Below are 24,207 nucleotides of genomic sequence, written 5' to 3'. Positions count from 1 at the left end.
ACATACTTTGCTACACTCTCAGTTCACATTTTTTACAATAATGTTTTACTTTTTAATTAATACATTTTAAGTTGATAATGGGCAGGATAGCATTAAAATACTTAATTATCACATCCAATCTCTGCCTCCATTTACCCAGCATCACAACCTGCAGGCCTTCACACATTAAAGTTACTGAGTGAGGGTCTTCCGCCCCCTTTTGGCCAAAAAACAGAACTGCTAGTTGCTTGTTTAGATTTTTCTGCCTCTTCCTGCACTTTATTAAACGCAATTTATTATGCATTACACACAAGCCCTAAGGAGAGTCAATAACTGTCATTTCTGTATGTTTTTGCACAGCTACAGTGTTCTTCAGCACAATACGGCTAAGAAAAAAGACACATTCAGGTCCAAAATTCTCCATCTGGTAATAACAAAAATGACAAATCAGTTTATTATACAATACCTTATAATAATAATATAATACCTTATTATACAAATGTCTGTCTTGTGACATCAAATATATATTTCCTGTCCCAATTTTAAAATAGCTAAAACATGTTAAACACAAATATTTAACAGGTAAAGCACATGAGTTAAGCTATGGTTGTGTTCTATACAAGAGTCCATTGAGCCTACATGACCTATTTTTTACACCATCAGGTGGCAGTAGCAGTGCTTGGACTACTAGAGTGACCTCCTGTGTCATCTGGATAATATCTATTTCTTATATCAATATGCTCTACATCTACTTAATGAGCCTAAATTGAGACAGGAAATGTGATTATGGTTATCAAAAACAAATGATGTGGTACCCAAATAAGCTGTAATGTGATAACCATACAACAATGTTACTGCTGCCGATAATATCCTTACAGCAAAAGAAGATGTGAATGTACTTTTTCTTCCAATAAAGGTTAAGTTGTTAAATCCAGTTTAAAGGAACTTCACAGTTAATCTACGATATTTCCTTTGGGTATTTCATTAGAGCTGCATGCAACTTTTCATAGAAAGCTGTCTCTGCTCAATCCTTCCATTCAGTAACCCTTAATATTAACTTTGATTAAAAGGTTATTTCTGACCATGACATATTTCACATCATGATTTGTCTTTCCTGAGTTCTTAAAAGCAGAAAGACCATGGAGTCAAAATAGGGCCAAGGGTATTTTATCTGCGTATCACAATATCTGAAAATGCAAAAAATGTAAGGCAAGGCAAGGCAAGTTTATTTATACAGCACTTTTCAAGGCAATTCAAAGTGTAAATTACATTCAAATGTTTGATACATTTCACTTTTGAATCCAATGTGAGATCTGTGGCATTGCACGTTTTGTGAACAAATGTGTATATGATCTTGCAGATAAAAGAGTTCAAGCTGTTTTTATTTTATATTAAGTTTGTGTTCAAAACGACTTTTTATGATTATGCAGAAGAAAGAGCAAGGAATGAATTTCACAAAAACCTGCACATTTTTCCATGTATATTATAATGTAAGGTCACATGGAACATGACTGAAAAGATGAAAAATAGAATCATATAAATAATAACGAAATATTGGAAAGCAGCAGAATCTGGGCAGAAAGGATCATTTCTCTGAGCTCACTGTGACAGACAAACAAACCTCATCTTAAACCCGGAGAAGGAGCACAATAAAAGCTGGCCTGTAGTCTCAGAGTAAATAAATATTCAGAAAGAAATGTCTCTTCAGCATGGGAAAGGCGCGGGCTGGAGAAAGGGCTCTTTGTCCCACATATCAAATGAACACTGCAGAGGGAGCACAGAGAGCTGCTCTTACACTGAAGGAGGGTCAAACACTGCCTTTCATCTCTACAACTCAATAACGTCACTTTTAATTCCAATTTCTGATTTCTCCTCTTCTAAAAACCTTTCAATCCTTTTTGTATAACAACGCTTAAACTGTTGAAAGAAGTTTCCCCTGCTGGCCTTAGACAATAGGACCAATAGAAAGGTAGAAGAAGTATAAAGATACTTTACTTAAGTATACCACACTGTCAAAATCCTGAATTAGAAATGTTACTTAAGTCAAAGTAAAGCATAGTTAGCTAAATGTAGTTAAAGTATCAAACATAAAAGTACCCAATGCAGAGAAATCTAAGGTAAATTAAAAGAAAACAACCCAAAACTATAAAAAAAAAAAAAAAATTGAAAATGGCTTAAATGTTTGAAGATGCCAAATAATTTTGTCTAAATTTAAATTTAAAGAAGTTGATCTTGTATTTACTGCTAATTAATCTTAATTTGTAGAAGTGAAACCTACTATTTCCCTTTGAGGTGTAATAAATTAGTGGGATGAAAATACTCAAGTACCTCAAAATGGCACTTAAGTAAAGTACTTGAGTAAATATTTTTTGTTTCATTCAATCTTAACTGTAACTCCCAAAATAAAACTAAATTATGTTCCCAAAAGTTCAAGACGGTGATCAGCACAATATGATATTAGGGTGGTGCAGTTGGAGACTATGTCAGAAGTCACCATGAAGTTATAGTTTATTTTCAAGATGATTTTGCTTGGTGATGTTCTTAACAAAAAGGGATTTTAAGAGGAAGATTGAAGAGTAAAATCCCCACTCACCATCCACCAGGTCCTCGCCGACACATCATAACAAAGCTGCCATTTAATGGACCTCTCCGTCAGCGTCCCAGCCATCCCGGTGCTCCGCCTGTCATGTGGAGGAAGAGACACCTAATCACAGAGGAGGCACTGGAAGCATGCTGTGCCACCCGGAGGCCAGGCCTTCACAATGATGCATCATGGGAAGGGAAGAAGAAGAAAAAAGAATAAATCAGCAACAACTTGACCAGTGACTTGAACCTGACTGTGGTGATTACAGACAGCCGTGACCCTGCAACCCTCACCACCCCTCCCACACCAACCTCCCCCTTCTCCCCCCTAACAGAGCTGGGAGGTATCCACAAAGGAGCAGCTTCAGATCACTGCCCACGGGTGAGAGAAGTCACTTTACTGAAGAAAAAGCAGTAGAAATAATCTATTATAGGTTCAACTGCTGCATTCATTTTTGATACTTAGTTAAAGTACAAAAGTATTAGCATCAATATATACTTAAAGTATGCATTTCAGGAATAACGTTATAACACTCATAGAACCACTACACAGTTTTAATTTAGCAGCTGGTAAAGGTGGACCTACATTTAATTACTTTTTATACTGCAGGTGTACTATTATTGTATCCATAAAGGTACATCATATTTCATTAGAATTATATCTTATATCAATAATCCCAACCTTCAAAGTATCTTGTTTTGTAACATATATAGAAGTAAAAAGTACAATATTGTAATTGTAGTGGAGTAGAAGTATGAATAAGCATGAAATGGCAATACTCAAATAAAGTACAAGTACCTATACATTTGACTTTAGTACAGACATTTAGTACATTTACAAAGCTAATTTCAAATGATTAGTTATTTATAATATTGCTTCTGCACATTGTTGACGAGGATTTATCACAATGTAATGTTTTTTGACATTAACACTTAACATTGTTGATAAGGATTTATCAACAATGGGTTTTCTCAATGTCAATTTGGTTCAATATATATACCAATCATGTAGATCAAGCTAAGAGACCTGTTGCTTTGGTTTCCCCTCAGCGTCAGGGATCATCTGTTATTTTTGACTCATAAATAAAGACATTTGGCGTGCCCTAGTAAATCTCCATGTATCTGAAGTCCAGCTGAAAAGAGCTTTTCTCTCCTGCCACATTCCTCTCCTCCTCTCCGAGGCAGCTGGATTTCCCCACAGAGAAGGTGGGTGGATTTACAAACAGCAACTTAGAATTAGTTACAACAAATACGGAACAAAATCAGTGCTAATGCTGTAAAATGAAGAGCTTCAATTGACTTTATTGTAGGTTTTAACACATATAACAGAAGTTGCTGAACGGAATACAATTGATCATTTATAGACATTTGATGTAAATTATGATTAACCTCTCGAATGATACACCTGCAGTGAAGATGTTGCTGTATGTTTGCCTTACCGCAAATTGCACTACATAGCTGCCTTTAATAATTGACTGCTCCCAGCTGACCTTTCCAGTGCACCTGACTTTAATAAAGCACTAATTAGGAGCCGGCCATTTTAATTGGTTGTTAAACGCAGAGAACAATGAGACACTCAGCAGCCATTGAGGAAGACAAATGTCAGCATGAAGGAGAAATTAGTCTAAATCCTTAATACTATTTGAACTTTTTTATTTATTTATTTCCTTTCTTTCGGTATTTTATCTTATTTGTTGATACATGTTTCAGTTTACTGTTTTATTTTAACTTCTCTCTACAGCTCCCTGGACCCACCTCTGCATTAAACGTCCTCCATAAATAAAGTAGCCTCGCATGGTTATATGCATTTGTTCGGCTTTTGTTATATTTTATTTTTTTTAAATCGAACTTAACATTTGAAAAGAACCATATTGATCTGTTTCCAGCATTGGGCCGTTTTTAACACTTCGAAAAACATATTTAACAATGTATGTGACTTAAAAACTTCTTCCACTTTTATGAATACTGCTGATAAACAATATTTTTAAACTTGTGTTTCAGAGGACTACAACTAAAAGTTAAGCATTACTTCTGTATAAAGACCCTGGCTGTAATGCATGGTTAATAAGAGATAATAGATATAATAGATGTTTCATATTTCACCATTGGTTTTGAAAGCAGTGTATCCCAAACAAGTCCATTACATTTTTTAAAGTTTTATATTTTTGTTCATAAGAGTCCTTACAAGTAAATTCCTCCGGTCTAAATGTGTTTATCAGTGACATCGTTCAGCTGTCCTGAAATGCGTCTTCCATTCTTTTTGAGAAAGGAAATGTTCAGGGCCGATCTGTGCACCTTATTGATTTTGAGCGTAAAATCGATACATTTCATCGTCTTGATAGGATTAACTGTTTCAAGTTCAACATTTTTAATTGGATTTCTACTTTCTACAATGTGAGCTTATTTGAAAATCAATACGCCAATCAATACCTCCTTTTTCAGGAAGTTCAGCAGCGGAGCTGAAAATGGAGGAACGTAGCAGACACCTGCTACTGGAAGCACACATACATACGACTCACTGAGGTCTGAAATATCTAATTATGCCTTTATTAACAGTGAAAACAAAGACAATAATAATTTCTCACTATGTCAACGTTTCTACCCAAGATTAGGTCTGTGAGAAACACTAGTTTTAAAGATTGAAAAAGCAGATTGGATTGTTTTTTGCATTATTTACATGAAAAAAGAGCATTTCCTTAATGATAAGAAAAACCACTACTACAAAACATTGATTATCAAACATTTTGGATCTTACCTGAAGCACTAAATAAATAAAAAGTCCTCTAAGTAAAGCATAACTGATCTTTGGGGATGACCCTATAATCACCAACTCGTATAAGCAAAATGGCCCATATGGATGGAAATCAAAAAATGATCATGCGAACCCATAATTTGTGATCCGATCATAAATCATATCTTCAAGACTTAATCCGTGTCTAGGCTTGGCGAAATGGCACAGAACACGCCAAGCCACTAACTCCAAACCCAGACAGGTAAACAGCCTCGTATCTGAGAGATAACTGATGCAAGCATATAGTTTATGTTTATAAAGCATGTGGCTAATTATTTCTTTTGTTCAGCCAGATGTCATAGACTGTAAGAGTAGCAGGTGGTCACTTATTTAATTAGTCCAGTTGAACAACCATTACCAGAGATTAGAAGCACATTTAACCCAGGCCGCTGCAGACTGCTATTATCTGCACGGGACTCTTTTAATTTTAATATGCCACAGCCCAAACTCACTAATTAAATTCCTGCCAGGCTCATTAAAACACTCTGGTGTGTTTGTGTTAGTAAATTATGTCATAAAAACTGGTTTGGATGTTAGTTCTGAAAACAATACAATAAGTAGAATTTGTTCGAGGACTATATTAGATGGTTTCATTCATCCCTTAATTCTATCTATTAAAAAAAAGCATAACCCTTCAAAAGCATCAGTAATAAAAAAGCATAATCCCGGACTCACAACTAAGTTAGTGATGACCTTATTGAAGCTGTGGACAAATCAACGTCTTTGGTTGGTTAAGATAGGGAATTGCAGATTATGCAAAGAAACTCTCACAATAAGTTATAATATACATCTGCGATTCAATATAATTATTTCTTTCCTAACAGAATGCAAGGAAAACTGATTACAGGATGTTTTAGGATATTCGTGATATGCCCTTTCTATATTATACAATGGCTATAACACCCAGCCTTTTAGGTTTGCAGAGTCTAATACAATGTGCGTGTGTATGGCCGTGTGTGTAAGGCCGTGTGTTCAGTGTATGTTTAAAAAAATGTAACCATTTTAGACAATGCACATAGATTATGTTCACGGATCATGCACACATTACACACGCCTCACTGAGACATAAGATGAGACAATGGCAAGAACTGAACTGCTGCTCTTATTTTGACTTGACACACAATGTACTGGGAGAATCAGGCCGTCTGAGTTTAATGAGCCAGAATCAGGCATACTGCAACATTGGCTAGTCTTTGGAATAAAAAAGGAAATATATTTTCCATAACAGAACATATGAGATTAGTTTAATTTAAATGCTACTAGTCTAAGGTAAATAATGATCTCGATAAGTACTGGACGTGTTTAACAGGATCAATCTTGTCATGTCTGACTGAGGGCCTCTGTCATTACATTACACATTTTACGGCTGATTACTTCACTTAATAGACAAAGGGAGGCCATTTGTTGGCAGTCTTTGAAGACGCTCCATCTACTCCTTCTATTCAGACATTGCTCTCCAATATGGGAATGTCCAAAGATTCAAACTGCTGGAAGGATTTTATAAATTGTTTGTCAAGTATACTGAAATGTAAAACTCTGTATGCTTGTGTGATGCCCCTGTGGGTTCATCTGGAGAGGGTGTGGCTTTGCTGTGTCCAGCCTTGATTGCAGTAACTCAGGGCACCTGGGCCTGGTGCCCTGCAGCTATTTAAAGCCTCTCTGCCCCTCTCTGCTTTTCCCTACAGGCCGCCGGTTTTGTTGAGCATATGCAGTTGTTACTTTAGTTGCTTTACTTTGTGCACCTCAACACCCTCACACATACACGTCCATGCAACCCTCACCCAGCATTTACACTACTGATACCACTGACGTCCACACCTCATGCTTTACTTATTGTTGAACTTCATTAATTTGGCTAATTTGAATTGTTTGGCTAAATAAACATCTTTTATTAACCGTTGATATGGTGTGTCTCCTCTTTGTTGTGGCCTTTTGAGCCAGGTCATAACAGCTTGTAATATAACCAGAGGACTTTATTTACCACAAACACTTTGTACTTTGAGTTAATAGAACAAGAATATGATGTTTTATACACCCACAATTAAACAGTTTCCATAGGCATTTATAAACAAAAAGAAATGTATGACATATTCATTGTGTATTTATTTCATTCACAAAACGTAACCAGTGTTTGAGGTTTGAATCAAAAACAATAAAGCTTGAAACACATTTGGAGTACAGCAAAAGGACAGTGTGAAGAAAAATGCACAGATACCAACTGAGAGCCCTGGGGGATGCCAGATAACACACCTCCAGTCTGCAGCTCTGTATTCAAATCTAACAAACTCAAACCAGTCTTATACTGTAAATGAAAAAACTGTAAAACTACACAAAGCAGCTACAGTAGTGTTAATCCTGGCTGAGGTTACTGAAGTATTGATGTCAAGTAAACGCTGGTTAGTACGTCATCTATCCAGTTTACATACTTCAAAATACATTTGAGAATTCCACTACTGTTGTAACAATACAATGGCTTTTACTTGTACACAATGCTTATTGCTTTTAAAACATATTTCTAAAAGTGATCGGTACCTCCTTATTAAATGACAATCATACACATTTGCCCAGTCTTTATCCCACCGCAAAATAAAACAAATCACAAACAAGAACCTGAATCAGAGTTATAAAAACCACTTATCAACACACACTCGTGCAAAAGCAAACAATCTGATTTAAAATATGAATACAACACATAAATACAATAACTTTAAATTGAGACTTCCTTTCAATAGATCCAGTAAAACTCACTGAGTACCAGTGTGAAAATCAGTGCATAATACTGAACCTCTACCTTCGTACATTTGGTGAAACATGCATTTACTGAATGCTTGTTGACTATTGCAACGTTTCCCCAGGTCTTTGGCTTTTATGGAGACCAACGTGATAATGATGATGTACCGTGAGAGTAAAAATAACACCTATAAAAAGGCACTTAAAACTACTTGGATATTGTTATATTTCCCACACTTGGCAAGCTTTGTTTACGTACAGGTTTATCTATAGGATTGTCAAGTTTTACACACTGTGACAACCACGCTTTATAATTATGCAATGAATCATCTTCTCCTTATATATCCTGTTAAATGATTCAATAACATCTCTAAACAGTACCATAGCTTTACAGCAAAACCAGCATACATAAATCAGTGTTTTGTCAAGTGTCACCACATGTAGACTTATCTGCTAGTTGTTGTTCTATTATTAAAGTTATGCATTCACAAACATTCAGACACATTTAAAACTTAACTTTAAAAGCACATAAACCACAAATTCTAATCAGGAGTAATAAAATGAGAGAAATTAATTTGTGCTCATGCATTGTAAGTGCTATGGTCGATAGACTGAGTTAAAGGAAAAGTTAGATATTCAAGTAATTACTAATATGTATTTATTTATAAAGACTTAGATGAGAAGATTGATATCATTGTATGTCCCAAAAAGTCAAACTATTCTTGCAACATAAACAAAGTGGTTTATCTTTGAGGATAACATTTGACACTTAAACCCTTTCAATAAGAGTTACACAACAGGATATGATAAGGTGATAATATTAATTGGCTGTGGAATGTCTATTATACTCAGAGAAACATCTTGATTATACAGCAGGTTTGACTACGACATTTACAGCCTTGACCGATAGTATAAAGTTGTTTCTACATTTTTTCCATGGCACGGGGAAGTGCTAACTGTCGGCTTGCTACTACACACCTTCATACCTGGCCTGTCATGTGTGTCATAAAAATGTCATGTATCAGTATTCAAGTTATGGACTTGACTCAAACGTCATAAAACACCCCTTAATAGATAAAGCGTTCAGAGAACAATCCAACAGAAACATTCATGAACCATCGTATGATCACAGGTTAAAGGATATCCAGAATCCAGATCCCTTCACTATTCACAATAAGATCACCAACCAGAACACATAGAAAAACTGCTCATGCATGACAAATCAAAATGGCATAGTTAAAAGAAACAAGGCACACACTTTATACAAAAACACGCCTTTCTTAGAGTCACTCTGGTTCTGTCTGTAGCTGATTAAAGGTCAGTAGTGAAGGCTCTTTGTCAAAGTAACCTGAGAGGGGTCCCTTTCGCCAGCTTTTCCATTCCTTCGAATAGCCATTAAAAGTGTTTTCAAAATGCTGAAAGTAGCAGTCACAGTGAGTAAAAAAAGCAACATTTTCCCATCACTCCCTTAGGGGTTTCTTGACCCTGTTTACTGTCAGGCTTTGTGGAGAAAGGCAAAAAAAAGAAGAAAAAAAGCGGAGAATATCCACGAGCCTGCGGCCCGGCTCCAACAGCACAAAAGAGGATGGTGAAGGCGAGCAGATGGATTCAAAGTGTGTTTTCAGTGTTTCATCATGGCAGCACCTACCATCTGTGCAGGCAGGAGGTACTGTGGACCTACCGGCCCTAGACGTGGGTGCGGAAGTGGTGACTGGCTTGGATCGGCTGCCTGCTTCGGAGCGGAATGAGCCAAAGGAGTTTCCAGCGAGTGCCACAAACTTCAGTGAGCGCCCACTGCCAGGATTTCTTTGAGCCATATCTAAAAAGAAAAACAAAAGAAAAATAATTAATGTTAAAACTTGAGATTCCCCCTGAGAGAGAGAGACCAGCAGGAAGAAAAGTTGCATAAAGCTGTTTTGTCTTTCTCTTTTAAGCAGCGTTTTTTGTGTTGCATTTATTTTCTGGTAATGTTCTTACTAATTCTTATTTTGTATTACTTGTTTTGGAGATTCTTATGTGTCTTTTCATTGGCATTTTTTCTAAAGCTGCAACACATTTCTCCTTATTGACATTTGTTGGTCTGTTCTGGTGTAGCCTGTTTGTGCTTGTAAGAGCTGAAGCTAGCAGCCGGTTAGCTTAGCATAAAGACTGTCCTGAGCAAGCCCGCTTTGTCCAGAGGTAATACAAGTCAAATTAGATATCACATTTTCAGTGAGCTTTATATGTGCTGTTAGATGAATTGTTTTAAAAACCTTTTTATATAGAGTGAGGCTAACTGTTTCCCCTATGTTCCTTTCCTTATGCTAAGCTAAATGGCTGCTTGCTCCAGCATGGTGTCGATTTCTGAGCTAACTCTCAACAAGATAGAGATTAATTGACACTTTGGGACCAGCAAAGTTAAACATACTCACACTTCATCTGAGAACTGAGCCATCTTCTCAATGGTGGTAGTATCCTGTAGGGGGCGCAAAGCAAAATTAAAATATATTTTTCATATATAGAAACTTTCCTCTAAATAACCAACCAACAGCTTGCCAACAGTGTTTCGTAGCTAAGCTGAGTATATATGGACGTTTCTAACATTACAGCTTTGACAACATTCTTGAAGAAAGCTTGAAAATTACTTTGGCTTGTACTAGAATTATGTCATGGAAAATATCACAAATGCAATTCTTCATATCTTGCTGGTAAATGTTGTCATTGACAGGATGCACGAACACTTGCAGGCACACACACATTCACACACCGCCTGGGCCCAGTTGTTCTCTCTTGCTTCTTTCCTATTGATCACTCCATTACTGGCATTGATTGTTTTATTTTTGTGTATAATGTCATTTGGTTGAGTCTAGAGCTTTGTGTGCTGCTGTCTAGTTTGCTCGATTGTTCTTCAAAAGACAGAACTTGCTTCAACAGGACTAACAAGTTCAATTATAAAGCAAAAAAAGTACCATTTGAAAGCTCCTACAAACTAATGGTAAAGATTTACATAAGCTTGGAAGTAATTACTGCAGTCTGTTAAGAAAAGACATAAGATTCCGTCTTAATCACAGCAGAGGATGTCATTTGAAACATGATAATGAGTGTTTAGTCCTCACTGTGTACTCACAGAGAGGATGCCAGCCATCTGAGTGTAAAACAAGCTGCTCATGCCACCAAACATCATGAGACCCATCAGCGTTGAGACTCTCATCAGAGCCAGTTCATGGCGAGTTGTAAACTTCTCCTGGTGGAAGGAAGCAGAAGACTACATCTTTTATATTTGTTTTTGCAACTGATTCTTACAGGATGGAGCATTGCATCAAGCACTTTAACCTTCATGCCTCACATCACAAAGGAAACTTTTGCTCCTTTCTTTTAATATAATTGTGTCTGTTCTAATGCAGATAGCCTGATGGGTGTGTTTTGGTTCCAACTTTAAAGTTTAACCTCAGCTCCTTTGATACAAGTCTACAATAAAGTGTGTCACTAAAAAACAGATAGTAAAGAATCTTGAGTAAAACATTTCCCCATTAAAACCAACATTTCTAGTTAGGGCTAGTTTCCTGCTAAAAAAAAAAGTTATTGTTGTAAATAACCAATCCCATATTATGAGAGAACCTTTGTTATTTTCCTGACAACCAAATATCATGTACAAAAACTTTAATTTAAATGGGTAAATGTATGATAAAGAATGAACATTTGGCAATAATCAGGACTAAAGTTGGTTCAAATATTATTTCTGTGAAAGTAGAACATAATATAACAATATCATCAGTTTTTTATGCATTTATATTTGTCCTGTAAAGACATGTACAGGGATGCACAAGGATTATGATGAATGGATACTGATACACATGTCTGAAATACAATTTGTAAACTCCAAAATCATTTTTCTGTCAAATGAAGGTATGATTTACTGATTTTCCTACAGAATGTACCTGGTCTAGTCCTGTGAGTGGCTGGAAGTAATAGTACTGACAGAAGTCCAGCACCAGGGTGAACAGACTGAGAACCTGAGTGTAGAAACAGAGCTGCAGGAAGAGCCAGTGGTTGTCTTCTCCCACACAGTTATTGATCCTGGAAAGAAGTAAACAGGATTTACAACATGACCTCATATAACGTGTGTGTGTGTGTGTGTGTGTGTGTGTGTGTGTGTGTGTGTGTGTGTGTGTGTGTGTGTGTGTGTGTGTGTGTGTGTGTGTGTGTGTGTGTGTGTGTGTGTGTATCCTTACCAAGGACAGTGGTGGTCCATTTTGCGCACACAGTGGCCACAACGACTGCAGTGGTGGGACCTTTTGGGTCTCATCAAGTTGCATTTATTGCACAACTCCCAGTGCTCTCGCTCTGTGACACAAACAGATCACCTGTAGTATTAAATATCATTAGGTGACACAGTAATAGCATATTTACAGACTGAATGAGAAGTATTCGCTGATATCCATTTCACATGCTTATCAATTCCTATTAACGATTGCCAGCATGTTTTTCCCACAGATGCTAAAAACTCTATTCAAATCTTACTTGTAACACATGACTATATTTCTACGGAAGAATTGTGCATTTAATCAGTCAGTTATATATATTTGTTTTTCAAGTGATGTCCTTCTGAGAAAAGGAGCATTTTATTGTAATGTGTTCATATGTAGTTGGGACGATATTCTACAATGTATGACAACAATAAAGATTGGTATAATTAAAATATGTAATTCTATTCCCTAAATCTGACACCCTGGATGTGGATCCATACCGGAGTGAGGTATTTTGGGGTCTACAGGAAGACGGCCAGGATCCGCCGTAGAAGCTCTGAAGAGGGCCGCCAAGCAGAGTCCTGATGCAATGTAATAACCTGAGGGAATACACAGTGGTCAATTCCCTCCCCAACCGTTGAGAAATGTTCTTTTTAATCTATTTATCTGTGTCTCAAAAAGGATACGCACAAACTACGATGGCCCAGGGGATGTGTCCCTCGTTGTAGTGTGGAAGCAGAACCAGTTCAGGGATGAAGAAGGTGTTGTAGAGCCAGATCCCAAACACCATGCTGATACATAGCCAGCCCATAGGGTCCACCACGAAGTGCAGTCGTAGCTTCATGGCTGCTGGGAAACCTGCAAACGACACACACAGATCTGCTTTAAGATACTTGGGAGGAGATCCTCAGATATCAGACATACATGTTTTACTGGATTGTTATTATTCCTTTGCATTAACAGAGAGGGAGAGTAACAATGAGTTGCAGCCTTACGTTTTTGACTTACAAATTAAATTGTAACATAGTTCCCTGTATTGTTATCCATGTATTTATTTTGTTTTTAGAATTGATTGATAGCATTGACTGGTTAGTTTGTTTGTTTGCTTGCTTTGTGTGCTTCTTTTTTCATTTAATCAATGTGTTGGTTGTATGTAACTTTTAAATTGGTTGTACTTTTCCTGAAGTAAAAGGGATTGTCGTATAAGTCTATGGCTTCACAACCTCTCCTGTCACATCTCCCTTTTTCATTATCTTAATTTTAGGCAGTCCTAATAGTTGTGTTACTTATTAAATTATTACATGGAAATTAATAATATGTTATCTATTGCATTTCACAAGTAACCTTCCCAACACTGTGTGAAAGACTATCATCATCATCATCATCATCATCATCATCGTGGTACCATTGATTTAATCAAAGCTGTGACATGTTGCTTTAAATATTGTAACATAGCATTGAAAATGTTTCTGTATATGACTGACCAAAAGCAAAATAGAATGATTGAGATATCTGACATGGGTTGAAGAGGGAATATTGAGTCATGTTTTTCAATTAGTCAACACACAGGCCTACTACTATCTACTACTACTGTGTCATGAAGCAGGTGTCTATAAACAAGCCCAGCCCTAACCACCTCACATCACCTTACACATATTTTAAACATGATCAGTTTGAGCTAATATAGCCCAGCCTGACAGTCCTGATGATAAACCTGCTCATATGCACTGGTAACCTTGTTGTGGGCCAGCCTCGCCTGCTCCATCCTTCATACTGCTGACAACACTGGAGCCGCGATGGGCTTGGCTCTATTGCTTCACTGTCAGCTAACAGAAGCGTGTTAACGTGATTTAATTACCTCATGTTCATATACAAATCACACAATTCAACGTAATGACCGTAAGTCATGATATCCTACAATAAAATGAAAAGATACATACTTTTTTCGTGCTGTCCTATTCCTTATTCGGGGCACGTATCATCAGTGTAGCTACTTCCTCATCCGAGCCTCTGTGGGCTGGACAGGAGCAGCGGTGTGACGGGTGTGACACCTGCAACAAAATAAAACACACTTCCGGTTTTACTACAAAATAAAACATTCTGATTACGAAATAATTATTGAAGTTTTTAATTTACCAGAAGAACAATTATCTTCTGCCACATAAATAACAAAAAAAATTAATTCAAATGAATAAACAACTTTTGGTTTGACTTTTAATAACAATTGCAAAAAGCATCTACTTTTTGGAAGTTATTTTTGATTTCCTTTATGTAAAGAAACTATAACAAGTCAAACAGACTACTTAAAATATAAATACATTTTAGGTTTTAATCTTATTCCATTTGCCTCTTTCGACTACAAACATTTTGTTTCAAACACGTCATGAAGCCTGTGTTTGGTGGGTGGGAGCTTATGAATGCTAGAATCGGAATCGTTATTATTTTATTTGAACAAAACACGTTTCCTGTTGTATACTGGTTGTTTTCGGCAGCTTGATAAACAGGTGGGCGGTGGACTCGGGTGGACTCTCTTGAGCGCAGTGCAGCAGCACCAGTGAAAATAGTTTGCTGCCATCTTCTGGTGATAAATGATTAGTACATCTCGAGGCCATCCACTTAAATCCTATTATAAAAGATGATAAAGAAACATTACATTATGATAACATTAAATAATACATCTTACAGACTTAGCTTTATGAATGTAAAGTAAAAACTATAAATTGGCAGTCTGCCAAACCTAGGTTTTTGTTTTCAAAGTAGCATTATGCTAACATTTTACATTCTTAGTTTGAGTGAATAGTATCCATAACATGTAGGCCTACTGAATTTTCCGAATGGATACTAGAAAAAAAAAACCCCTTACAGTCATTTTCTTTTTCTCACTAAATAATTAATTACGAAATTGTGACTTTTAATCTTTATATATACAGTCTATGCTTTTAATATGTATTCAGTTTTCCATGTTCTACTTCCTGTGACAGTTAGCGCAAATACATGACAGTGACGTAATTCTACTTCCGCTAGCATTAGCGGCCGGTGTTTGTTGACAGCAACGCCGCATATTACAACTCAACTGAGGTAGTTCGTCGTGTTGTTGGGACAAAATGGCATCATCTAGCTCATACAAACTCCGGTGCTCCATCCCGGGCCATGAGATGGACGTAAGGGGACTCGCGAGTGCTGTTTTTCCAGAGGGAGCTTTTGTGTCTGTGTCCAGAGACCGAACCGGAAGAGTCTGGGTACCAAACTCAAGGTAGCTAGCATTAGCCTGCTACACACTAACTAATTGTGTTGGTCGGCGAGGTTTTAGCTTAGTTTATAATGACCTATCCTCACTTAACCAAAACAGTAGCAAGCCGATTAATAACCCCATTAAAGTTGCAGCTGTTTATTCACAAGTGTTAGGTTGGTAATGGCAGTTAAGTTAGCTAGCTGAGCGGTTTGCTAACGTTACTCAAATTAGCTTTGTCATTCATTCAACTGCAACTCCCAATGTACACAGCGCACATCTCCCATGAGCTGTTAAAGTCCACCATATTTCGATTGATGGACTGTTAATTTACTGAACTTTTTATAAGCCACAAAATTGACAACCACTTGTTCCTTCCAGTATTAAGTTACGCATTTACTCAAGATCTGTAAATGTTGAGGTTCTTATCTTTAACTCCACTACATTTCATAGGCAAATATTGTACTTTTTTAAATCACACACTACACAAAAACATTCAGTCACTAGTTTCGACAAAGATTTAGATAAATAACACGAAATAATGTCAACAAAAAAAGACGATGTATTGTTAGGACTTTATTGATCCCCTGCTGGCAGATATCACAAAATCTATCCACATATTAATCCAACAATACTTATTATTCTGATGGATAATTGTGAAATGGGCTTTTTTGTTGTTTAATTGTACCTGTTGTACTATATTTTTTGTAAGTAATTATTTTAGTTCAATTATGTTAAATGTACTTTTATGTTCTTCCACTACTTGTTTTCGCAGAAATAACCACTGTCTTTGTCTTCTCTCACCCTCTCTTGACAGCCCTGATAACGGTTTCACAGAGATGCACAGTATTTCTGGCCACACCAATTTTGTATCCTGCGTATGCGTCATCGCTCCCAGTGAAACATATCCTCGAGGACTCATTGCCTCAGGTGGAAATGATAATAACATATGTGTGTTCACACTGGACCAAGCACAGCCGGTATTCACTCTCACAGGTCACAAAAACACAGGTGAGTAGTGCCTCACTGTGCACTCCCAGGTTGATTACATTCTAATAGGCATCTTATTTGTCATAATGTCGAGAAATCTCGGTTTTTCTGGTTCAAACTATCTATGCTTACTCTCCACAGTTTGCACTCTGTCTTCTGGGAAGTTTGGCACACTTTTAAGTGGCTCCTGGGACACCACCGCCAAAGTGTGGCTCAATGAAAAGTGCATGATGACCCTGCAGGTACGCTGAAGCTTCTATGGTGCCACTCCGAATGTCTGGCTGTTTGTCAGATGTTGTTTTCTTTGATAGACTGTGGTTGACATTATCACTTTTACAACATGTCTCAACGTTGATTTGATATATGCAACTGTAACAAGCGATCATTTTTATATGGTGTGTGGTACAGATTATAACCTTTGCTCGTTCATTTTTTCTACAGGGCCACACCGCAGCAGTGTGGGCAGTGGTCATCTTACCTGAACAAGGCCTTATGCTGTCCGGATCAGCAGACAAGACCATAAAGCTTTGGAAAGCTGGTCGCTGTGAGAAAACATATACAGGTGAGAGTTAGATTGACACATGTGAACCAATTCCTTTTTTCCTTTGTTTTTTTATCAGTGTGCTGAAACTAAAACTAAAGTTTAGCTGTTGATAAGTAGGAACAGCTAATTATTTCACTCTTTGATAATGAATAAACATAATTTTGGCTTATCTTTTTAATCTTTACAACAATAAACTACATTTTCTGGGAGCCGAGGGGTTTAAGGTTTAAATCTATGATAACAAAACAACCTGTTTTTCTCTCTTTTCAGGACATGAGGACTGTGTCCGAGGGCTGGCAGTGATCAGCGACACTGAGTTCTTCTCTTGCAGCAACGACGCCAGTATCAGAAGGTGGCTGGTGACTGGGGAGTGTGTACAGGTCTACTACAGCCACACCAACTACATCTACAGCATATCCGTCTTCCCCAATTGCCAAGGTTTGTTCCATTATATTGATATTTAAATGCCTATAAAAGAGCAGAATGGTGTGTGTAATGTTTGTAACGAACTGTACGACCATGGTCATTTATTGAACCGGAATTTGTTTAACTGAAAGACTTTATTTATTGATAATCAGAAAGTGATACAACTCATGTACAACGTGGTCTCAATATGTAACAATAGGAAGACAAATACAAACAAAGTTCCATCACTAAACTAAAATAACTAAATTAGCAACTTGATAGCAAGTTTTACTTGAAGTCAGTTTAGGACTGACTTCTATAAGCCTGTCAAATGTAAACACTTGAAAGACTGTAAGATGGTAGCTGGCTCAACCTGATTTCTGACTGATGCTTTTCCATTAGACTTTGTAACAACGGGAGAGGACAGGACTGTGAGGATATGGAGGCAGGGAGAGTGCTCTCAGACCATCCGTCTGCCCGCCCAGTCCGTCTGGTGCTGCTGTATTCTACCTAACGGCGATATAGCCATTGGAGCCAGGTAACAACTTTTTTTCTCTACTTTTCCTCTAGTTTCATTTCTGACACGACTCATGCAACATGACGCAACATGATGGAGATTCTCAGATTTGTTCTGCTCCTGTGCTACAGTGACGGCATTATCCGCGTGTTCACGGAAGTCGTAGACCGCATTGCGAGTGCAGAAGACCTGCAGGCTTTTGAGGACGAACTCTCCAAAACCATCATCGACCCTAAGACGGGCGACCTCGGAGACATCAAAATTGAGGATCTTTCTGGAAGGGAACACCTTGAAGAGCCTGGTAAAGAAAGAGACTTTTATGTTATGATATTTACATCCAAGATTGCTCAATTCTGTCTGAAAATGAAAAAGACCCAATGCTATTTCTACATCGAGATTTTTTGGCTTATTTCCTCAAGGGAATCGTGACGGACAGACGCGTCTGATTAAAGAAGGAGATAAGGTGGAGGCATATCAGTGGAGTGTCAGTGATGCCCGCTGGATGAAAATCGGAGATGTGGTCGGGGGCTCCAACGCGACCTCCAAAAGTGTGATGTATGAAGGAAAGGTAATACCATAAACGTATTGAAAGGGCTGCAATGTACAATAAAATGTCCAAGGTGATCTTTTAGTTCCTCCAAAACCCGAAGATATTCACTTTAAAATTATAATATAAAGAAAAAGCAGCAAATCTCCATATTTGGGTTGAGTTGCTGATCGACTTTCTGTCTAATGACTAATTTTAGCCAAGGTGAAATAAGCATGCACGCTTGAAAAGAGTCATAAATGTCTCCTGATCTCCCCTCAGGAATATGACTTTGTCTTCACCATTGACGTGAATGAGGGCGGGCCGTCCATGAAGCTTCCCTACAACGTGGCAGAGGACCCTTGGCTGACAGCGCACAACTTCCTGCAGAAGAACGACCTCAGCCCCTCGTTCCTCGACCAGGTAGCCAATTTTATAATCGAGAATACCAAAGGACAGGTGGTGGGACCAAACCCGCCCGCCGGAGGAGACCCATTCACTGGAGGAGCTCGGTATATCCCCGGAGCTTCTGATGAGAGGTCAGCCTTTGGAGCTGATCCCTTCACAGGTATTTACTTAATTTACTTTTTAACAATCTGACCATCACTAGAGATGCTGTTTTTTTACAGCTGTTTGATTTCTTTCTCGTCACAGGCTCCGGTCGCTACATTCCAGGGTCGGGTCCGAGCCCAATTGCTTCTTCAGGTGTGGCAGATCCCTTCACAGGTGAGTTACTACCTGAGGAATGTCTGATTTAATGAGAAAACTCAGTGTGAACTATGGAAAAAAATAATAAAATTGAGACCAGGAATTCATTCGCAAGCTTGGATATGAAAAATATAATTTCAAATAAGAAACTGTTTCCAAATATGCAAATACGCACATATTAAAAAATGTCAGGTCAAAAGTCTCACACAATGGCCTCTAAAGTTAAGAAATGGTTCTACTGGTTTGACATTTTTCCATTAAGGATAGCTATAAAATTGATCAGATTTTCTGCAAACATTTGAGTTGGAAGGTACTTTTTATTATTTACTATGACAACGTGTTTCTGTGTCACAATATCCTGATTTAAGCACAATACATTTCTACTGAAAGAGTATAAATCATCCTATTGCCCTTTTTTAATGTTGAGTTTTCCACTCATTGATCGTACTCTTCAGGCGGAAGTGCGTACTCCTCAGCAGCTCTCAGACAGGCGTCGACTAACATCTACTTCCCCAAAACTGATGGAGTGACTTTTGAGCAAGCCAACTCCGCGCAGATCATTGGTGAGCATTTCAACTTTGGGTTTGATGTTGTGTCTCTAAAATCCACCAACTTTTAAATGTTTTAATAATCAACATTTACAATGAATTTATCGTCACATGGGTATTGTCCCAAAATGTCCCTGTTCTATAAACCCTCCTTACTGTGATGATGTGTTCTTTCCTCTCCAGCCAAGATAAAGGAGCTGAATGGAAGTGCCCCTCAGGAATACAAGCTTTCCCAAGAGGCTCTGGAGAGTCTGGTGAGGCTGCTGGGGTCCATCTCTGAGCCCAACTCCTCTGAAGCTCCCCCAACCATCCAGGAGATCAACCTGCTGTGGAAGGCCTCTCACTGGCCTGAAGGTATAACCACAGCATTCCAACACTTTATGATAAATATATTTTTTTGGATTGATGTAGTGGCAAGTTATGATCAAAATCAGAAAAGATTAACCTGAAAAAAAAATCATATTTCTCCCAGCATTTGATGTCATCAAAAAAACATGTCTATTGCCACTTTAAGGTTCAATATTTTTCACAAACTAAACTCTGCTTTCTTTCCCTCTGGACCTTAGACATTGTGTTTCCTGTGCTGGACATTATGAGGCTGGCAGTGCGCCACCCGACAGTTAACGAGACCCTCTGCGGAGAGGCAGAGGGGGTCCAGCTGTGCAACCACCTGCTGAGCCTGATGAGCCCTGAGGGTCGCCCTGCCAACCAGATGCTGGCGCTGCGGACTCTGTGTAACTGCTTTATGGGCAGACAGGGCCGGGCCCTCCTCCTGGCCCAGCGAGAAACGGTGCTATCACGAGCTGCCGACCTGGCCGGTATCTGCAATAAGAACATCCACATTGCCCTGGCCACTTTGGTGCTTAACTACGCTAGCTGCCTGCACAGCCAACCAGATCTCGAGGCCAAGGCCCAGTGCCTGTCTGTGGCCAGCCGGGCTCTGGAGACGGTACAAGACAAGGAGGCTGTTTTCCGGCTGCTGGTGGCCTTGGGAACCATCGTGTCCTCGGACCAGTCAGCCAGAGAGCTGGCTCGCTCCCTGGGGGTCAACTCTCAGATTTCCAAATACTCATCTGTGTCTGACCCATCAAAGGTGGCCGAGTGTTGCAAGCTGGTTTTAAAAGAAATGCAATGATGTGAATGATTAGAAAAAAAGCACTTCTTTCTTACGATCACTCTGTTATGCTTAATCGGTTGTGGTGGAGACTTCAATACTTGTATGTTCTGCAATAAAAAAGGACACATTAATGCTAAGCCTGTGTTTTCGATTACTGCACCACCTTTTTCAAGCCCCTTGACTAATTTGTTTGGAAGTGTTGGGCAACTGCATGTCATAATTGATTATAAATGTGTGTGAAATATTATTAAAACACTGTAAAGTTAAATCACTATGCAATAGGAAACTGGTGAAGGATATTGTGATTTCAGAATTTTCTAACTTTTCAGATGGCTAGTAAAATAATTGACTGCTACTTTGTAACCAGTAGACTACTTATTTGGTTAAAAAAACGATTTGCCACTAATAAGAAAAAGGAGTTGGTGCGCCACACACTTAATTGTTATCCCTCCGATGGAAATTATCTGCAGTAATTAATGCTTTTCTGCATCGGTTTATGGTGAAGATCTTTATCCATGTAAAGGAAAACTAAATGAAGGTGACATACATAATTTAAAATTAAATAGGCCCTAATAGGTTCTCAGGATTTATTTCTTGCTTTCAAATAATAATTCTGTAAATCAAGTCTACTGAGTCAGTAATTGTGTGGATATGATTTCTGTATTTAGTTTCTTGGAGTGAGCTCTTTAAATGTTCATGTGGCATTTATAAATAATAAATAACCCCTGGATTTTAATAACTTGTGTGTCAGTAAGATTTCTGCTCGTATTCAAAACGTGCTTTTGAGGTTGCGTACTGTACCGGCAGCGGCCCTTCAAAAATAAAAGTCCTCTGTTACTTTTATCTCAGTCACACTTTTAATATTAGGGCAAAAATACCAGCTTTAGTGTAAAACACCGACAAACTAAGCATGTAGTCCAATTTGTTATTTAAAAACTACCTGTACAACAGAAAAAGTTAAGAGGTCGCTGTAACTGAAGCTATGAAATGAACCTATTTTCGAAACAATTGTTCAAGTGGTTCGATGCTTCACAAAAAGCTTAATTTGCCCATCACTACCTTGTACAGCCGGTCCCGCATGCTGGCTCTTACGGAACCGACAATCTCCCCCTGTTTGTTATAGCAGCTCTCAACCATAGCTCTCAACATGCCCAGACCATAGACTGTGGGCCCAGACGTATAATGATTTTCACCTGGTTTAATACTTTTCGCCTCATTCTGGTGTTGGTGACGTGTATTGTGCGAGACCAATCATTAAAGTCACTAAATATATGCTGTAACTATTTCGCTCTAGGCAACTCAAGGGCTCCGGTAATGTGATTAATGGTTCAAAATAACATAAAATGCATAGGGTTTTTTGTTAAGTAACATACTTTCGTCGCCGGCCGGCCGATATGCCGCGCATTAAGTGGGCCTGTCTGTCAATCAACCCCCGGGCTACTTCCCCCCCAGAGTCATAGAGAGATAAGATTTCTCTCTCGGGCTCTGCTTCCCCCCCAGTCCGCCCCTGGTGACGAGCATAAATTGAGAGACAGCAAGCGCATTTCGTGGCATCTGCAGACAGTGGCAAGTACTTCCGGCATCTGCCACAGAGGCCACTACTCTGTGGCCTCTGTGGCAAGTACTTCCGGCATATATCACAGATGCCACAACTTGCCGAGGCACCTGCCGCTGCTGAACGGGAGTTGCCACAAGATGTGTGTGCTATTTAAACCCGTATTTATCGTGTAAAATGTCGCTGTTTATGCATGACTTTATCGAACTGATCTGTACACAGGACTGATGATCTGTACACAGTGTCACAAAGGGTTGGGTTGTAACCAGCGGTTGTAATATGTAATAATAATATATAGTCTATGGTTGTAACGGAATACATGTAACGGCGTTACGTAATCAGAATACAAAAATCAAGTAGCCTTACTGTATTCAGGTCACGTTACATTTGTAAAACAACTAATCTGATTACAGTTTCTTTCGTAAACCTGAAGTGCATACATTTTGGAATACTTATTTGAATTATTGGTGGAAAAGTTTCCTCACAAAATGTAATATTTATTACCGGCAGAACTGTGTGCACAGCGCAGCAGCATGTATGTGAGGCCCCGCCCCCGCACGCAGATGAGCGAGATATCTCTTTTTAAATATATTGAAAGTTAGAAACGGAGATGGTTCGATAAAACGTGCAAGATAACGTTTATGTAGCATTTCTTTATTGACGAAAGGATGACATTTCATAACGGGATAAAATCAAAGTGAATGGCCTGCTGCTGCTGAAGGCATGGGGCAAATATAACTGTCCTTTGCCTAATTTATAAAGTAAAAATTAGCATCTCACTAGCAGTGGCAACTGCAATCAGTTCTAATAACACCAGTGTACACGTTGCTGTGTCAATACAGATATTTATTTGTTAATTATTTGTCTTTACTAGTCATAATACAACGGGTTTATCGTAGCAAGAAGTGGAAACTCCCCTCAAGAAGCGACAATTGCCAAGGGCGTTGCAACCCTCATTCGCCAATATTTCATCATAAATATAGCACGTTTGTTTATTTTAGCAAACCATGCTCCAAGTAAAATTGAATATAAATTATAATGTATCATATTTTTGAAAAATAGAGATCGCACATCAGTTAAGTTTGATTAAGTCATGCCTAAACAGCGACATTTTACACGATAAATACGGCTTTAAATAGCAGCNATACACCTGGTTTATCGTAGCAAGCAGTGGAAACTCCCCTCAAGAAGCGACAATTGCCAAGGGCGTTGCAACCCTCATTCGCCAATATTTCATCATAAATATAGCACGTTTGTTTATTTCAGCAAACCATGCTCCAAGTAAAATTGAATAGAAATGATAATGTATAATCTTTTGGAAAAATAGAGATCGCATATCAGTCCTGTGTACAGATCAGTTCGATAAAGTCATGCCTAAACAGCGACATTTTACACGATAAATACGGGTTTAAATAGCAGCATTTGCCACGGAAGGNCAGCAGATGCCTCGGCAAGTTGTGGCAATTCTTCACTTTCCTTTTTATTTAAATTCCAACTTTGGTCATGAATAATATGTTTCTCTGTTGTCCACGTTCATAAAGCATAAAACAACAGCATCAGAGCACGGTGCAGAGTCTCTAGATGAGTTTACAGTAGTCCGTCGTTCATGTTGTAGTCCGCTGTATAGAAAACTGTAGTTGCTATAGTTTCCCCACAGCAGCAGACGCACATTTATGACGTCCGCTGGCGCATCATAAACACGTTGGATAGTGAAAGTGCAGTCGGATTCTCCCTCGAGGACTGCCAACGGACGACACAG

The 24,207-nt window shown here is 38.4% G+C and overlaps 2 protein-coding genes across 2 annotated transcripts; one reads left to right on the top strand and one right to left on the bottom strand.

Moving 5' to 3' along the window:
• Positions 1–7,436: 7,436 nt before the first annotated feature.
• zdhhc21 (zDHHC palmitoyltransferase 21) lies at positions 7,437–14,330 on the bottom strand. The gene is made up of 8 exons (XM_010794879.1): positions 14,250–14,330; positions 13,000–13,167; positions 12,810–12,908; positions 12,295–12,406; positions 12,001–12,139; positions 11,190–11,306; positions 10,495–10,538; positions 7,437–9,902 (listed from the first exon to the last, which is right to left on the bottom strand). The coding sequence occupies exons 2-8, from the start codon at positions 13,151–13,153 to the stop codon at positions 9,770–9,772; spliced, it is 798 nt and encodes a 265-aa protein (XP_010793181.1). The 5' UTR covers positions 13,154–13,167; positions 14,250–14,330; the 3' UTR covers positions 7,437–9,769.
• Positions 14,331–15,319: 989 nt separating this feature from the next.
• On the top strand, positions 15,320–21,629 carry plaa (phospholipase A2-activating protein). The gene is made up of 13 exons (XM_010794878.1): positions 15,320–15,562; positions 16,356–16,549; positions 16,670–16,770; positions 16,970–17,090; positions 17,343–17,510; positions 17,880–18,015; positions 18,126–18,295; positions 18,414–18,562; positions 18,803–19,088; positions 19,175–19,246; positions 19,684–19,791; positions 19,960–20,130; positions 20,343–21,629. Exons 1-13 carry the CDS (start codon positions 15,414–15,416, stop codon positions 20,909–20,911), a joined length of 2,394 nt encoding a protein of 797 aa, XP_010793180.1. The 5' UTR covers positions 15,320–15,413; the 3' UTR covers positions 20,912–21,629.
• Positions 21,630–24,207: the final 2,578 nt, after the last annotated feature.

The sequence above is a fragment of the Notothenia coriiceps genome, unplaced genomic scaffold (assembly GCF_000735185.1).
Source record: "Notothenia coriiceps isolate Sejong01 unplaced genomic scaffold, NC01 NC01_scaffold00037246, whole genome shotgun sequence".
Classification (NCBI taxonomy): domain Eukaryota; kingdom Metazoa; phylum Chordata; class Actinopteri; order Perciformes; family Nototheniidae; genus Notothenia; species Notothenia coriiceps.
This window is presented reverse-complemented; position numbering and strand designations above follow the sequence as displayed.

What these genes read in the sequence shown, in the direction of transcription:
- zdhhc21 (XM_010794879.1), bottom strand. Translation starts at nt 13,153, where the DNA reads ATGAAGCTACGACTGCACTTCGTGGTGGACCCTATGGGCTGGCTATGT. An exon ending in CCCCTGGGCCATCGTAGTTT is followed by an intron (nt 12,909 to 12,999) that starts GTGCGTATCCTT and finishes GTATTCCCTCAG; the next exon opens with GTTATTACATTGCATCAGGA. An exon ending in CACTCACAGGACTAGACCAG is followed by an intron (nt 11,307 to 12,000) that starts GTACATTCTGTA and finishes TCCTTCCACCAG; the next exon opens with GAGAAGTTTACAACTCGCCA.
- plaa (XM_010794878.1), top strand. Translation starts at nt 15,414, where the DNA reads ATGGCATCATCTAGCTCATACAAACTCCGGTGCTCCATCCCGGGCCAT. An exon ending in TGTGGCAGATCCCTTCACAG is followed by an intron (nt 19,247 to 19,683) that starts GTGAGTTACTAC and finishes CGTACTCTTCAG; the next exon opens with GCGGAAGTGCGTACTCCTCA. An exon ending in CAACTCCGCGCAGATCATTG is followed by an intron (nt 19,792 to 19,959) that starts GTGAGCATTTCA and finishes TTTCCTCTCCAG; the next exon opens with CCAAGATAAAGGAGCTGAAT.